Raw genomic sequence first — 18053 nt, 5'->3', positions numbered from 1 at the left:
GAATCAAACCAGTGCTCTCTTTAAAAATTATTTTTTAATGCGTTTTGCCTTTATGTGTGTGCACCATGTGCATGTTTGATGTCTTCATTGGATACTCTGGAATTGGAGTTAAAGATAGTTGTGAACTACCTTGTGGGTGCTGGCAGTTAAACCCAGGTCCTGTGCAAAAACAAATGCTCTTAACCCCTAACACATCTCTCAGCTCCTTCTGGTTTAATTTAGAGCAATAGAACTCTCTAGACAATTCCACATAGTAATATAGTTAATAAAGTTGGTATAGTTTGGATCTTGAATCTCCTCCAAAGGCCCATGTGTTGAAGATTTGGTCCTTCATCTTTGGCTCTGTTGGGAGGTGGTAGAACCCTGGTAGAAGGACATTAGGTTATTGGGAGTGTGCCTGGAAGGGCTACCACATATTCCCCTCATGTTACACATCACCTCACCAACGGTCTGAGCAACAGCACTGCCAAGTAACTTATGAAATTGTGATGGCCAGTTACTTTTTGCAGCGAGGGGGTCTGGCACACATGATATGCTAAAGAATTGAGTGTACTGGTAAGGCTACCAGGTATAAACTAAATAGGGCTTACATAGTTAATGAATATCATTATAGTTAAAATAATGGTGCTGAAAGTATCTAGATAACAGCATCAGATGTCTGCTGTGGCCTCTCCAGATATGTGACAATAGGATCATCATTTCAATAACACAAGAAAGCTGGGTGTGGTGGCAGAGACTGTCCTGTCTCAAGTCTACAGAGTGAGAGTTCTGTGACAGGCATGGCTACTTGGAAAGGCCCTGTCTCAACCTCCCTTCCACCTAAAAAATGCAGGAACCACAGCACATGAGTCAGGCTAGAGATAAGGCACCCACATGGTGGCTCCCGGCTACTCATAACTTCGGTTCAGAGGATATCATGCCTTCTTCTGTAGGGACCAGGCATATAGGTTGAACATGCTCATACATTTGGATAAAACAGTCATTCTCAGAAAATTAAACAAAACTTGTGAGCTGGAGATGGAGGCACACATTTTCTACCCAGCCCTTGGATGGCAGAGGTAGTCTGATCCCTGTGAGTTGGAGGCCAGCCAGGGTTGCAAAATGAGACCCGTGTGTCATGAAAACAACAGACACATGAGAAAGCCATGTGTGTACCTGTAATCCCGGCACAGAGGCAGGAGAGTTGCTCCTCATTTGAGGTCGGCCTGCTGCTGTTGCTCACACTTTCTATTCTTTACCCTCCTCTCCCTTCAGAGGCTAGTGGGAAAGTGTGTGTGTGTTTCCAGAGGTCAAACTCAGGTCCCTGAGCATGCAACACAGTCACTAGTTATGTTTGCTCACCCTAGTCCTTCTAACTCAGTTATCTGTCTCTTATGTGGAACAAATAAAAAATGTATCAGAAATCCTAGTCACTTGGAAGGCTGAGGTGGAAAATCACAAAGCCTTCTAGGGATACAGGGTGAGTTTAAAATCAACCTGAGACCCTGTCTAAAAAAGTGTAGAAGGTTGTGGATTAGCACAGCAGCAGAGCTTTTACATAAGGGAAATTTCTTGTAACAATTCAGTGCTATTGTTAGTTTCCTTTTTTCTTGACACTGTGCAACTATCTGACTCATCCAAACCACCTTCTGCAACTGGTTGGCACAGTGCGCACTTGTAATTCAGCACTCTGAAAAATGAGTGGAAGGGTTAGGAGTTCATGAGTAGTCCTGGCTACATAGTGAGACCCTGTCCTACAAAAGAACAAGAAAGCAATGTTGGCATCAGAACTGAAAATACTTAAAGGAGACATAAAGGCCAGTGGAAAAGGTAGTCAGAAAGACTCCCCAGCACATACATACACCCATATTTTCTTCAAATTATTTCTGACATGCACAAGGAAGAAGTTGAACTAAAGAATATAAATACAGTTCATTGTTGACTTGTGGGAAGTGTGCTCAAGGCCCTGTGTTCGATCGCAGCAGCATACATAAAAAATGAAGTTATACCATATCCACTGTCTACCTCGAATAGACGTCCCTCCCCCCCCAAAAAAAAACCTAAGCATAAGAGTTAAAATTATAAAAACTTTAGAATAGAACATAGGAGGAAGGCTTCATAGCGCTGTACCTGACATCCCAAACTGAGGAAGCAAAAGAAAACTATAACTTGTTCGGCATCATAATATAAAACTAGCACATTAGAAGATGCTACAAATGGAAGAAAATACTTACGTGTAGAATGAAGGGCTGTAGTCCTGAATGCATAAAGGATGCACAGTGCAACCCCCAAACCCACAAACATTCTGATTACAGGACTTAAAACTCCTAAGCTTGGCATTGTGACTTAAATGAAGTACCTGGGAGGCCAAGGAAGGAGAAGTGCCCTGAGTTGAAGGCCAATCACAACCAATTCTTATTTCATAGCTATTACTGTGGCTTTAAAATAATAATAATAATAATAAATATTAACAGAGAGAGATGGGGTAGTTGCACAAATAAGATTTGTGCAAAACTAAACAGTGGTTCAGGAATTCTGCTCATGGGTATATACCCGAAATAATTGAAATCAGGGACTCAGACAGGTATTTGTGTACATAGGAGCAGAGTTCATAATAACCAGTTGGAGAAAGCAGTATAAGCACCTGTGGATGGATGTATAGGATGCAGTATTTATATATAATGAACTAGTATTCAACTTTACAAATAACACAATAGCAAGTACTTTGCCCAGAGAGAAAGTGGAATGATAGCCAAGGGCTGAAAGAGAGATAGATAGTGGAGGGTTATTGTCTAATAAAAAGTTTCAGTTTAACAAGATAAAGTTTTAAAGATTGGTAATTATTGCATAATGAGAGCCACTGCCTTGAACTTTCTATAGATAGGTTAGGGGCTGGCCCTAACTGCTCTGTCTTTCAATTGTGCAGAGGTGTTTTGCTTTGCAAGTTTCTCGGTATATTTGTATTTGTTTGAAAGAAACTGCCTCTGAATGATGTGTATGATGTGTGTGAATCCATGAGATTTTTTTTAAGCAGCTGTTTGGGGATGGAAAGGGGACTAGCAAGAAGGGGAGACAGAGTACTAGAGAGACTGTGAGCAGTGTACAATGATACATAAAATTTAATGAAACCTATTCTGTACACTAAAACTTTTTAATTAAAAAAACTAGTTATGGTATTTGTACACCTGTAAGCCTAACACTTCAGAGGCTATGGCAGGAGGATCGAGTGTTCAAGGTCATCTTGATCAACATAGTGGGGATGGGCAGGAGAAAGAATGTATGAGACAATATCAGAGTGAGAGATGATAAAAGTTTGTTCCTTCTCTTTTCTTCTTAGGATATTTTCTTTCCTGGATGTTGTTACCTTGTGTCGCTGTGCTCAGGTTTCCAGGGTAAGATGGCTGGCATTAGAGGGACCTTTTCCTGGCTCCAAGGCTGATAGCCTCTGTAGACAGCTGATACTTTAGTTGTCATTTGTATATTTTACAGAAGACATTATTTCACTCCAAGTATACACCCTCTGTTCCATATGGTTCTATGATGAATTCTGCGTTATGTACTGTTCCTAACATTTACATGTTATAAACAAGGGCCAGTTTATGTCAAAAGCATTGACTCAGCTAATTAACTAAGCTTAACTCAACAAATTACAACAAAATCATATTTTACTGTTTTTATAGTTCATTTTACACCAGCACATAGTCATGCATGTATTAAAGCCTCTTAAGCATCAAATTCTTGTTATCTCTACATAGTCTTTCTTCCAAAAATGACAGGAGAGGAGGAAAAGGTCTCATAAAGTACTTCTGTGTTAGGTGGACATAAGTGTCTCCTCAAACCACCACAATAGCTCCTTCTGCCACTGCATCTAAAAACCAAGACCTCATTGTGGTAATTTCCCCTTTATGGTAATTTTAAAGTCATTTCTCCATGCATATCTGCCATTTTGGAAACAACAGCAGTGTCATGATTTATGCTGTACTTCTTGTAAAAGTGACCCTGTGTGAGTGATCCAGGGTGCTAACAAGTGAACTTTAATTGTGGTCTTTATTTAAGGAAAGGAGGGAACCACACCAGATGTCATTAAGTCTGGACTGTTGGTGCGTTGGTATCTGCTGTTCTTGGCGATTAAGGATTGTAGCTTGAGTGCTGTGCTTGCTTGCACTGCTTGGGTACTGGGTTAGGCCTACCACTGAGCAATACTGTCAACACATTGAGGTTTTTTGTTTTGTTTTGTTTTTTAATGTGGACTCTAGGGAGGAACCTGTCATTCCTAATTTTAGGCTGAGTCCTGCATGCTTCCTGCTCCCTGAAGAACCTGGCAAGGACTAGCACACAATCAGAGATATATTTAGTCCAAGAATCTCTTAAACATATGGTTTTTAAGAGTTTTATTTGCTACTTCCATTGCCAGCTATTTAAAAGAAAGAACAAGACAAAACAAACAAACAGAAAAACCACTGGAAAAATCTGAAGCCACAAAGAGAAGTAACATTGACCACGTGAGAGCCTGACCTAGTTTTAGAATAGCTTCTTGCTTACCGTCATGCCCCTACATGTTTCTTACTGATCATATGACAGTTAACCTTGGTTTTGAAAATTTTGGAGACATTTGGGAGACAGAGGCCGAGGGGTCTCTAAGAGTTCAAGGGCACCCAGGGCTACCCAGTGAGACTGGGGACCAAAAATGTTGTTTTTCAGAGAAATGGCAGTAAGTATAATATACATTAAATTGCTTCTTAAATTTGTTGTAATAAGCAATATCCTAATGCTGGGTGGTGGTAGCATACACCTTTATTAATCCCAGCACTTGGGAAGCAGAAAAAGATGGATCTCTGAGTTCAAGGCCAGCCTGGTCTACAGAGTGAGTTCCAGAAAAGCCAGAGCTACACAGAGAGGAACCCTGTCTTGAAGGATGGATAAATACTCTAGAACTGGATGTAGTGGCTCATACCTATAATCCTGGTACTTGAGTATCTTGTGTTTGAGGACACCTCTGGGCTAGGCTACATAGTGAGACCTCGCCTCAGACACACAGTAGACTGTACATATATTATTCTGAACAGTTCATGGCTTTTATTATTTATTAGGGAAAACTTTTAAACTCTTTAAAATACCAAATATGCCACAATAAATAAATTAGCTCCTCCTGAAGTTATTTTTTATTCAACCCTGAATATTGAAAAACTTAACAAATTTTCTTACTGCCTCAAGTTTACTGACGAAACTGCTAAGCAGTTCTAAAATTGCCACTGTAACCCCTGTCCTAGAACAAACTCAGGATGCAGCTCAGTGGTAGCATGCTTGCCTAGCTTGCACAAGGCCCTGGATTTGGTCCCAAGTGTGACAAACAATAAAATAAAGCTGTTGCTGTGTCAAGTTGGACAGAATATTGATTAATTCTAAAGCATAGCTGAGTATATTGGTAATTGAGGAAAACACAATGAGAGAGATCATGCACCAGACTCCTTGCCACTGCCTCCACCACTGGCTCAGGCAATTGGAGAAGATAACATTGGTGGGGGCTGAGGACGTTTTGGGTCAGTTATTTGTTGAATTGTGAATTAATTATTGTCAGTTTCTGTTTTCATTTCAACCTCTGCTCATCCTGTCTCTTCTCACTCAAAATAGGCCTGGAATGTCCTAGCTCTGGATGGCAGTAACTGGCAACGAATTGACCTGTTTGATTTCCAGCGGGATATTGAGGTATGATTATGTGGTTGGTGGCCCCATTTATTTCTCATTAATCATAGCCATGTATATAAATCTTTTTTTTCCCCACCGAAGAATTGATTTTTGGTACAGCTAAACATCATGGAAGCCTCCACTCTTCTGAGGGGGGGGGGGGCGCGGTTCTTAGGTAGATGTGTTGACACCAGCAAAGTAAGGCAAGTCAGTGTAAGTTGGAGACCAGCCAGTGAGACTGTGTCTCAAAACAAAACAACAAAAACAAGTGTTTCTTCAGGTTTGGGAAGCTAATACTAGGATTCAAACCTAGGGCCTCATGCATGATAGGCCACACCCTCCCACTGGCTTGGTTTCTACCCCTAATTTCCTTCAATTTTTGAGGATAAATGGAATTATTTCCCTGAAATAATGCTAAGTTCTTTATTAACTTTAGTCCTGAACTGAGACCAGAAGGTTTTGTTTTGCAGTTTTTGTGTTTGCTCGTGTAAAGCAAGTTATTTTATATTAGTTTATTGAATGGTAAGGAGGATTAAACTTGTGTTTCTTCTTGGGGAACAAAAGTGGAGATAGTTTTTATGGATAATAAAGAATGGATAAAACTGGAATTATTAAATTGTTTTTACTAATGAAAGGTAATTTCCTTGTGTGCGTGGTTCTTTCTTTTCCTGTTCCCTCTAAATAGAAAAGTGTAACAGCAACCAGGCGTGTACATGCCTGTAATCTCAGCACTTAGAGACAACTAAGTTCAGAGAGATGATTAAGGTCAAGGTGGGAGATGATCATTTGATAAAGTCCTTGCCATACTGGAGTGAGGACCTGAGTTTAGACCCCCAGCATCTGTGTTGGAGGAACACTGTTGTTGGTTGGTTATTGCTCATTGCGCTGACTCTTAAGGAGGGCCTACCACCCAGCTCACAAATAAATCACCCTCTCAGAATCTTAGTTTTTCATATGAATGCCCAGCCTTAGCTTGGCTTGTTTCTTGCCTGCTTTTTTTTTTTTTTTTTTTTTTTTTTTTTTCTCTGTGCTGGGATTTTTCTGTGTAGCCCTGACTGTCCTGGAACTGACTCTGTAAACCAGACTGGCCTCGAACTCACAAAGAGCTTTGGGATTAAAGGTGTGTAAGCCACCAACCTCTGAGAGCCTGCTTTTATCTTAATTTATCCTGACTACCTTTTACCTTTGGGCTTTTTCCCTTTATTTCTGTAACCCTCTTCTGGTCTCCACAGGCACTGCATACATGTGGTACTCAGGCATACATGCAGCCAGAATCCATAAACATAAAACCAACAACAACAAACAAACCACTAACATTGTGCTGCATTCACTCCACAATTCTCTGATCTCATGGATATATGTGCTTAAAAAACATGACCCACAGAATTCTGCAAGGTAGTACTTCCTCATTGAGTCCCTGCTGTATGCAGAGTTCTGTAGTACTTTTAAAGGACACAGAAGTAATTATAGAAGTTTATATCCTTCCCTATCTGTGAATCTGTATTTTAATCCAGGTAAGTCATATTCATGCATACAGAGCTCTGTAAATACCAGACAGCGCCGTTTCAAATGTAGGCTATCCTGCAAAGTGAACAAAGAAAGATACAGACATGTTGTGTTTTGAGTAGATGGGTTAATCAGATATACTTTCTCAGGATAATTTGAAATTTTCATTGAAAGAATTTTCTTACAAGAGAATGTGTTCTTGTCAAAGAAGTAACATGAGCCACCATTATGCTTAACTGCTTCTTCATAGGGCCGGGTAGTGGAAAATATCTCAAAAAGATGTGGAGGCTTTTTACGAAAGTTGAGTCTTCGTGGGTGTCTCGGAGTAGGAGACAATGCATTAAGGTAAAAAACAACTTTTAATGTCTTAGATTGAAGTAAAGACAGCACCACCTCACTCAGAAAAGGCTCAAGTAGCTTTTCAATTTTACTGACTGTTAAAAATGCAGCATTACATGGCTTATAACAAAAATATCTAATATGAAGTGGGGACCCAGGCTAACCCTTAATAGTCCCAGGGTTTTCGTGTTTGGGAAGGAGAGAGAGAGAGACAGACAGACAGACACACACACACACACACACACACACACACACACACACACACAGCTGCAAGCAGGAGAATAGAAGAGTGCTCCACGTTAAAATAGATTAAAATAGCTCTTTGGGGACCTTGAGTGAGTTGAGTTTTTTTTTTTTTTTTTTTTTTTTTTTTTAGCTTTTTGTTAACTCAAAGATAATGTTATTTAGCTTTAGTTGATACAAAGTTCAACATTTAATCTCAGAAAGTAAGAGGTTAAGGCAGAGGGATTGCAAGTTCAAGGTCAGCCAGGGTTATGCAGTGAGACCTTTCTGAGAACATTCACCCAACAGCTTTAAAGAGCAGTTTTCTTCCCACCTACCAGCTACTACTTTGTGCCCTGTTGAACTCTTACTCACACCTCACACAACAAATAAAAAAAAAAAGGTTTTATTTTTCCTCTGCTCAATAGCCAATTCTTTGATATCCAGAGTTAGCTCACACTCCACAGGCTGCCAGCTCAGTCCCAGTAGTGGGCCTCTACTTGAGATGCCAGTTGCAAGTCCCACATTACTGTGCACGAATCAGGTGTGACCATGACTCTTCTCCAACTTTCTAATTTGCTAGGATGAGTCCCATAATTCAGGAAAGCGGTTTAGGTACTATAAAGTGCGCTATAAAGTGAAGTGCTACACAGGCAGGGTTTGGAAAGGACTGGAGCACCAGAGCGGCTATCCTTGTGGAGTCGGGTCCCGCCACCTTCAGCACACCAACCTAATGGGTGCTGGGTTTACCGGTTTTATGGAGGTTTTGTTACAAAGACATAATGACAAAATATGAGAGCAAATGCTACTCCTCTGACCTGTCACTCAGGAAATTACAAGGTCTTAGGATCTCTATCTTAGAAACTAGGAATGAAAACTAAGTATGTATTTTGCATGTTAATGCCTCATAGATGCCAACCAGTAAAGCGTTTTTTATATCTAGAATTTTGCCCAGCTTATTTATAACTTTTAACTTTTCTTTCCCCATGAAGGACCTTTGCACAAAATTGTAGAAATATTGAAGTACTGAATCTAAATGGGTGTACAAAGACAACAGATGCGTAAGTATTGAGTTTCAGGAGAATATACCGTAGTCCATAATTTGTACTACTATAGCTGTGACTGTAAGCTAGTAAGCACATTGAATAAGTTTTCTTGATTTTATGAATGAGTTTTTGGCTTATGATGCTGGTGATGAACCTAGGGCCTTTCTTTCAGGGTTCCACTAAGCTAGAAGAAGGATTTAAAGGTAATTGGAAGTAGGAGTGGAATAGGAAGCTTACTTTGAACTCATCTTTGATACTTAAACTGTCATGGATGTATATAGTGTGGGGTTAATTATCAAAAACCACAAGGAATAAATAGAGATTAATCAATATAAGTAAAAGAAGTTAGTATAGTCCTTCATCTTTGAGAATCTCCCAGTCAGACATGAGATGCAAAAGTAAAAAACTTGAACCCAAGGGTATCCATTGGTAGTAATGTGAACCAGACCTCACTTAGTACAACAGAGGGAAGATGCTGTGCAGTGAAAGCCATAGAAAAGGTGTGTTGACAGATAGGAACCAACTTGGATGCAGAGTTCCCATTCAGAATGCCTTCCTGAAAAGGTGAGTCTTTGAAACTACTTTTTTTAGTCCTCTTCTCTGAGGTCATAATATTGTTTCTTTTATTGTAAGAAATGGGCTGAGGAGCTGGGTATGCAGCTTCTGCCTGTAATCTCTGCCCATAGGAGACTAAAGCAAGAGGGCTAGTCTAAGTTTGAGGCCAGACAGGCTACAGTGAGCCCTTGTCTCAAAATATGAAAAAAAGAACACTTGCCTAGGTTTTGTAAGGCCTTGAGTTTGGTCTCCTAGCACCACCAAAAACAGGAGAGAAAAATTTGCAGGGCCAAGAATACAGCTCCATGGAAGGATATAATGCTACATGCTTCACCCTAGCAATGAGTTCTTTTAATAAGTATTGTTTCTAAACCAATTGAGGTTTTCCAGGAAACTTTTTTTTTTTTTTAAGATTAATTTATCCATAATGTCTGCCAGCACACCAGAAGAGGGCACCATATCTCATTACAGATGGTTGTGAGACACAATGTGGTTATTGGGAATTGAACTCAGGACCTCTGAAAGAGCATCCAATGTTCCTAAACTCTGAACCATCTCTCCAACCCCCTTAAAATTATTTTTATTGGTGTGTTTATATATGTATTTGACTATATCAGGGTGTGGTGACACAGGCTGTAATCTCAGGATTTGGGAGGCAGAAGCAGGAGAATCTCTAGTTTAAGGTCAGCCTGTGAAACCCTGTCTCAAAAACAAAAATAAGATAGGAAAAACTTTGTGTCTGTAACCAATGCTTGGTGTCTGAGAGATAGAAGGTGGATCATGAGTTCAAGACCAGCCTCTGGTACATGGTGAATTCCAGGCCAGTGTGAACTGCATGAGATTCTTGTCTCAAACAAAAGAACAGGGTGGAGGAGGGATAGGTCTTAAAGCAGTCCCTAGAAACTAAAAGCAACCTAGTTGAATTATAACCCATGTTGGTGCTATAACTCAGAAAGAAAGTTCCTTTACTGACTTCTTGTGTTCTGTGCTGGAAGTTGAACCCATGGCCCATGGCCCATCACCCTGCTTCAGCTGTTAACACTTGCAGACCTTCTTACCCACTGACCTCTCCTACTCTATGATTTTGTCATTACCTGAAAGAAAAGAGTCTTAGACAGTGCCTTTTTACTCTTTGGTACTGAAGATCAAACCCAAAGCCTTATTTGAATTAGGCAGGCTCTACCATTGAGCTAAAACCCTGGCTCAGAGTCTGTGAATTTTTTTGCCTGGGGCTCCTGGCCCATCAATTCTGTGAGAAGCTCCAAATCCTTACAGAAGAAGGAAGATTATAAAAACCAACAGGCTTGGGGTTTTTTGAGTAGGTGGGCTCCCTGGATTTGCAGCTTATCAATTAAGATGACATGGATGGCTCTTTTAGCTTGAAGCTGTGAGTGAGCAGGGCTTGGGATGTAATAGGCGGTGAGTGAGGCAGCCTCAGGGAGCATGTTCCCTGTGCTGGAGAGACATTATTGCAGCAGACCCAGACTCAGTTTACCTCATTTGTGGCTTATAACTTTGAGTAACTCCAGTTCCAGGGGACCTGACACACCCTTATAGCCTCTGTGAACAATTAGGCATGCACACAAGGCACTTACATTCAGGTATACACAAAATATAAATACATCTCAAAAAATTAAACCCCACATCCTAATTTGGCCAGAGGCTATGTTCATGGGTAGCAGAGATCGGAATGGACACAAGGTAGCCATGTATTTCTGGTTGGTGGAGCTTAGGCAGAGCCTGAACTTTAAATGCCCTCTCTGGCCCACATGTGAACTGTGAGCATAGCATAGGAGCTGTGCTAACCTGACAGAACACTGGGGAAAAAGGAAAACGCTGAGTAGAAACAGCAGCAGCCCAAGAGTTTGGATGAGACAGACCCCAGTTGGAATCTCTGGACTCCCTCAGCACAGGGTCCATGCAGTAGTTAAATTAGTTAAAAGAGGGTGTGCTCTGCACTTGGAAGTTAGAGATGAGATTTTCCAGAGGTTAAGACCAGGCAACACTACTTTGGGTGGTAGAGGTGAGAGGTTCCATAGGTTAAGGCCAGGTTAGACTACTTTGGCCCTGTATCAAAAGCTTGAAAGAGAATTTGGTGTGCAGCTCATTGCTTGAGTAATCAGCATGTATGAATGCCTGGACTCAATCTCTAGTAACACACATACAAAACAAAAAATAAAATAACCACTTTAGGTTCCACACAGATGTGCTGAAAATATAAAGGTGGGTAGCTAGGCTTGGTTAATGCTTTAATCCCAGCACTCAGAGGCAGAAGCTGACCAATCTGTGTGAGCTGGAGTCCAGCCTGGTCTACTTAGCAAGATCTAAGCCCTGAAGTGCTACCTGGTAAGACACTGTCCCCCATGGAAAATGCTGTCTGTGCAAACAAGAGCATTCCACCCAGTGGTTGCAGAGTGTGTTTTCTAGTACACTTAGAACATGGTCCTGAGTAGACCATAGTCTGGGGACTAAACAAACTTGGTAAGTTAAGATTGAAATAATAAACAAGTATTCTCTTCCATAACTAAAGAGCTTAACTAGAGGTCTTTAACAGAAGAAAATCTAAGGAAGTACCAAGAACTTAAAAAATAAAGCAATATACATCTAAATAACTATACCTTAGTGACACAATGAAATTTAAGAAGTGTCAAAAAGTGTGAAACATGCTTGTAACTTTGGCACTTAGGAGGTTGGAGACAAGATCAGGAGATCAAGGCCATCCTTGGTGACAGTGAGTTTGAGGCCAACTGTGCTCCATAAGACCAGCTGTCTCAAGCAACAAACGAACCAACGGGACTTAGAGATTGCTCAATCAGAGAAGTGTTGACACCTGAGTTCTGTTCCCCAGGACCCTCATTAAAAAGCTAGTTGTGGTGGCATACACTTGTGGAAGAAGAGACAGATAGATCCTCAGACTCTGGCCAGCCAGCCTACTCTTCCTGGGTGAGCTCTTGGCCAGTGAGAAATATTGTGTCAAGAAAGTTGACTTGCCCAAGGTCTGTTCATGGAGACAGACACACACAGGCAAACCTCATGTAACTTCAAAAGGAATCAGTATTTACAAATAAATGCAGTGAAGGCTGAACAAGCTGAAAACTTGTACAGCAAGATGTCAGGAATCTCCAAATTAGTTTATAGATTGCATGCAGTTCCCACCAAATTCTCAGCAGGTTTTCTTTTTTAAAGTCCTAGTCCTGGCTGTCCTGAAACTCACTATAGAGCAGCCTAGCAGCAGACTCACAGATCCCTTCTGTCTCTGCCTCCTGAGTGGTGGGATTGAAGTTGTGTGCCATCACCACCTGGCTGACTTTCTTTTTTTAAACTTGTATGGCCACACAATACACAAAGCTACTAAAAAGTGAAGCCTTTAGAGAAATTAGCTTACCCAGTTAAGTCTCATTCTAGACACAGCAGCGATGCCTGCAAAGGGAGGTGGACTCAGGGGCTTTGAATTTCCAGTTTGAGACAGTCTCAAAAATGCAAAGCAAACAAATAAAACAAAGCCTGAGGTTTAAAAGGGGTGGGGATGGAAATAGTAACAGTGATGAGAGCTTTGTTTCTGAGGTGGTTGGTCTAAGAGCAAGTTATGACACATGCCTGTAATGCCAAGACTCAGTGACTGAGACAGGAGGATTATGTTAGTTCAAAGCCAACCTAGGCTACAGAGTAAGACCTTGCCTCAAATTTTTCTGTGTTTCCATTTCTGGTTCATCTTTATTTTTGTGCTGATAGTGTACCTGCAGACATGGTGAAATTTCCTAAAACTCACATGACTTCTCCAAGAAATGTGGCAAGCACCAGCCCCACAAAGTGACATGGTACCAGGACAAGGATTCTCTGTGCCCAAAGAAAACAGCATTATGTCAGGGAACAGCAAAAAGACCAAAACTACACCGAAACTTGTGCTAAGAGGCATCAGTGTTGAACCACCTGCTGAAAGATGCAGGCATTTGATCCAGTTTTATTATGAAGACAAAATCACAAGCATATATATATATATATATATATATATATATATATATATATATATATATATATATATATATATATGATATCTTGCCCCACATTGAATATACTGGTACCTGTGGAGGTCAGAATAGGGCATTTGATCCCCTGGAATTGGAGTTACAGATGTTCGTGAGCCACACTGAACCCAGGTCCTTTAGAAGAGCAACCAATCCTTTTAACTGCTGATTGATTCATTTCTCCAGTCATGAGCTTATATATTCTTACAAAATTCAAGGGCCCATCATGGCTGTGCAAGCCTGATGATTGGTGTTTAATCCTCAGAAACCATGGTAGAAGCAGAAAAATAACTCAGTTGTCCTCTGACCTCTCAAGGGTTGTAGGGTATGCTTTGAAACATGTACAGTCGCACATGTGATGGGGAGATGTCATTCTGTAAATATGTTTTTTCTTATTGGTTAATGAATAAAGCCCCATTGGCCAATAGGAAAGCAAGATAGGTGGGACTAGGAGAAAAGGAGGGTTTGAGGACACACATGCATCATATATATATATATATATATATATATATATATATATATACAATAAGTAAAAATCTTAAAATTAAATGTAATCATATAGCATGTTGGGAATGTCCCAATAGTGGAGGGCTTGTTTAACATGTGTAAGATGCAGGGGTTCACCCCTAGCACCACACACATATAAGCATAAAATACTGGATGGTACAGTGTACTTTGTGTAGCCCTGTACCAATCTTTCTGTATACCTTGCGAAAGTCCATTTCTTTGATTGCAACAGAAAGTTTTTCTGTGGAAAATTGAGTGAAAGCAGATGCTGGCTTTCTGGAGTTTTGGGTTTTATACAGCAAATGTCAACCTCCATGCTCTATTTCCAAATGTAAACGCAGCACCATCATCTTGTGCAAATCATACCCAGCATAGCTTTCCTTTGCCTTTTCCTATGGTAAAACCTAGTGTTTAGGGCTCCTTGGGGATACCATGAAAATGTTACAGGTCTCGTGTACACATGAAGGTGTATGATACAGCAAACATTTAAGTTGTTGGACATGTGTGCGTGCGTACATACAGCTTTTGGGAGGGCCTTCCACCATGGGACCAGAGGACTTCACCCACTGTGCCATCTCCCATGGTGTCCATATATGTGTTCTTATTTTAAATGTGTGTTCATTATCTTCTTTTTCTTGCAGTACCTGTACTAGCCTTAGCAAGTTCTGCTCCAAACTCAGGCACCTCGACTTGGCTTCCTGTACATCAATAACAAACATGTCTCTCAAAGCTCTGAGGTAAATTTCTTATAATACTGATAGCTTATAATAGCTGACAGTTGGAACTGAAGACAGCATTGTTTTATGGGTGCTCACTCACATCACAGGGTACATTAATATGAAGTATCTAGAGATTACTAGGAAGTTTGAATAGAGCAGTTATGAGTTGCCCATTAATGAGTAGATATTCATGGAGGATTGCTTTTTTAAAAAGAAATGAAAGTGGCATGTGTCATTGCCTTGGAGTCTGGAGCCAGGTCGTCCTCTGGCAGCTTTGGCTGAATGTGACCCAGACGAGCTTTTCCTTGTAATCTTATTAGGATTACATGAGATACTACCAGCCTGCACTATAGACAGTTGTGCCTTTATTCAATAGTTTGGGGTTGAAGACCTTCATGTGATTCCATCCAACACATATAAAGTGCTTGAAAAGCTGCCTGGCATGTGTAAAGCTGGAGATTGTTCATACCAGTAACCCCAGCACTGGGAAGACTAGGGCAAGAGGATCATTAGTTCAAGGCCAGTTTGGACTCCATAGTGAGACAGAGAGACAGATTAGGGAAGACAAGCAGTATTTATGGAATGCCCAGTCTCCCTTTTCCTTCGTTTTTCATTTTTATCTGTTGTGGTTTTCTGTTTGTTTGATTTAAAACAGGGTCTCACTGTGTACCCCTGGAACTCATTATGTAGAACAAGCTGGCCTTGAACTCAGAGGTAAACCTGACTCTGCCTCCAGAGGTCTCTGGGATTCCTTTGTTTGGTTTTGTCTTTTTAGTTTTTAGATAGTGTCTTACTGTGTAGACCAGGCTGGCCTTGAATTCACTCCATATAGTTCAGGAAGGCTTTGAATTTATGATCCTCCTGCCTCAGCCTCTCAGGTAGCTGGGATTACAGAGTACTACCAGACTTGACTTTGAAAAAAAAAAAAAATTTAGACTATTGCTAGCCTGAACTTGCTGTATAGCTACAGATAACCTTCAACTTCTGAAACTCCTGCCTTCAGTTCCCAAATAAAATGTACTTTATTTTTTAACTAGACTTTCCTAAGTAATGAGGGTACTATGTGTTGATTCTGTTTATACACATTAAACCAAAACCTTTAAACCTAGCACTTGGGAGGCAAAGGCAGGCAGATCTGTGAGTTTGAGGCCAACCTGGTCTACAGAGCAAGTTTCAGGACAGCCAAGGCTACACAGAGAAACTCCATGTAGAAAAAGCCCAAAAAAAAAAAAAAAAAAAAAAAAAAAATTTAGCCACACTCTATATCGTGGTGCGTCCTACCTATAATCCCAGTATTAAAGAGGTGGAGAGGTGAGGCAAGAAAAGCATTGCATGTTCCAGCCCAGCTGGGCTACATAGCAAGAGCCTATCTCAGAAAGAGAAAGAATTAGAATATAACTGTTAACTGATGTGTGATAACCTAACTTGTGAATATACAGTGTATCTAAAACTGCTTGCCATATAAGGCCATAAATATGGGACACAACATTTATAAGATACTTTTCACTGAAATGATCTCATTTATATTATGCATTAGATAAGACATGCATTTACAGATTTTGAAAGGTTGTAAGGTTCCAGGTACTGCTGAAGCATGTTGTGGCTAATCCTGCACTAGAGGTTCAGACAAACTTCTTAAAGTGACTTGGCTGGAGTCAGATTATTTACGTTGAAGATGAGTCTTAAAATGAAGCTAGATGTTCTGGTTTTATTTAAGGACTTTGCTATATAAGCAGGGTACTTAAAACCATCCAAGCAGTGTCTGCAGTGATAGACAGCTTGACACCCTTGACTAGGACTAGACTGATGAGAGCAGGGAGAATCAGAGGAGAGGCTAGTGTACTGTAAAGGTTGAATGTGACCTAGGCGATCTAGCCTTACTTCAGCCTGAAAAAGCAGATAAGGAAATATATAGAGCCTCTGTAATTTTTTTTAATGTTTACTAGAATTTTGATATTAGTAAAATTCCTTGGAAAATCTAAGCTTGAATCTAAACCATCATTTAGTTTCCATTTACATTCTGTAACTAGAACACAAATGTGTGCTTTGTGCTTGTTGATAAACTGGATTTAAAGTCCCCTGCCTAGTGATGCAGTGCCTGGTAAACACCAACCACAAACATGAGACCTGTGGCTTTGGGACTGGAGGTAGTGACATGCTTGTCTCATTCTGTTTTATCCTAAGTGAGGGGTGTCCACTGTTGGAGCAGTTGAACATTTCCTGGTGTGACCAAGTAACCAAGGATGGCATTCAAGCACTAGTGAGAGGCTGTGGGGGCCTGAAGGCCTTATTCCTAAAAGGCTGCACACAGGTAATACCCATGGAGTGCTTGTGACAGTGAGGGACTGTGAGCTCTTTGGAGGAGCCCTGACATGTGTGTCCTGAGGAAAGTGGGGATTGTGGGTGCTAGTGACTGTGAAATCAAGTATTTCTCCCAGAATTGAAGAATGGGAAGAATTAACATCTGACCAACGTGTAATTGGGGGGGAAGGAATCAGGTGGAAAGACACTCATGTAGTGCCCTTTACCTGTACGGTAGTTCCTTCCTTAAGGCAGTCTTGGCAATATATACTTGTATAACCAGCAGGAATTGTTCATATATGTGCCAGGTATATAACAACTGCATTTAATGTCACAAGTATAACACTTCTTTTCATTAAAAAAAGGTGGCACCTCCCTGTAATCCTAGCATTTGGAAAGCTGAGATGGGGGGATGTTTGTGAGTTCAAAGCCAGCCTAGGCTATGCCATAAGGCAAATAAAAAACAAAGTAATAATAAAAATAGTTTCTTGGGTTAAAAAAAAAACCTTATCAGGTAGCATTAGAAAGAAATATTTACAGAGATATGTCTGACATTTCATCAGGGATTGCTAAAGCTATGCCATGGATTCCATTAAAAATGCCCTCACTGATGGTGGGCTGGGGGAGGGGGAGCAAGGGCTCAGGAAGCAGAGGCAGGCAGATCTCTCTGAGTTTGGGGCCAGCCTTGTTTACAGAGTGAGTTCAGGGACAGGCTCCAAAGCAACAGAGAAACCCTGTCTCAAAAACAAAAACAAACAAGCAAAAATACCCTCACTGTTTTATTACCATAATGGGAAGAATTCCTTTGCCTGAAACAGAACTTTGGATATATGATTGCCTTAAAACAACAGATTGAGCTTCTGGTTATTTGTGGAATCCTGAAAAATATTGATTGGAATGCATCACTATGATCAGTACCTTCCATCTGTGAGTTTGCCTCTGCTCCTCAATAGCAGATACACACTGGGAATTCTGTTCTTAGCTCCTTCTCCCAAAAGCTTGCTTAAAAAGACAACAAAAATTCCACATGGGTTTTAGAAGTATGAAATTGTTTTGCCTTTGTAATTCTCCCCCAACTTATCATGAATGTTTAATTTGTTACAAATAAAATAAATATCCAGACATGATGACTAAGGTTGTAATTCCAGCACTTGTGAGGCAGATATAGG

General features: G+C 40.5%; 1 protein-coding gene across 3 annotated transcripts in view; it reads left to right on the top strand.

The window, feature by feature from the left end:
- Fbxl20 (F-box and leucine rich repeat protein 20) overlaps window positions 1–18053 on the top strand; it is a 58795-nt gene that overhangs the window by 29082 nt on the left and 11660 nt on the right. For all 3 annotated transcript variants that reach the window (XM_051175625.1, XM_051175634.1, XM_051175629.1), the window contains exons 3-8: window positions 3317–3371; window positions 5611–5685; window positions 7421–7515; window positions 8724–8792; window positions 14506–14601; window positions 16768–16894. In XM_051175625.1, coding sequence (XP_051031582.1) covers window positions 3317–3371; window positions 5611–5685; window positions 7421–7515; window positions 8724–8792; window positions 14506–14601; window positions 16768–16894 — 517 coding nt within the window. The remainder of the gene's footprint in view (window positions 1–3316; window positions 3372–5610; window positions 5686–7420; window positions 7516–8723; window positions 8793–14505; window positions 14602–16767; window positions 16895–18053) is intronic.

Source organism: Phodopus roborovskii, unplaced genomic scaffold (assembly GCF_943737965.1).
Source record: "Phodopus roborovskii unplaced genomic scaffold, PHOROB, whole genome shotgun sequence".
Lineage (NCBI taxonomy): Eukaryota > Metazoa > Chordata > Mammalia > Rodentia > Cricetidae > Phodopus > Phodopus roborovskii.
The sequence above is the reverse complement of the archived record's forward strand: the minus strand, read 5'-3'. Positions and strand labels throughout refer to the sequence as shown.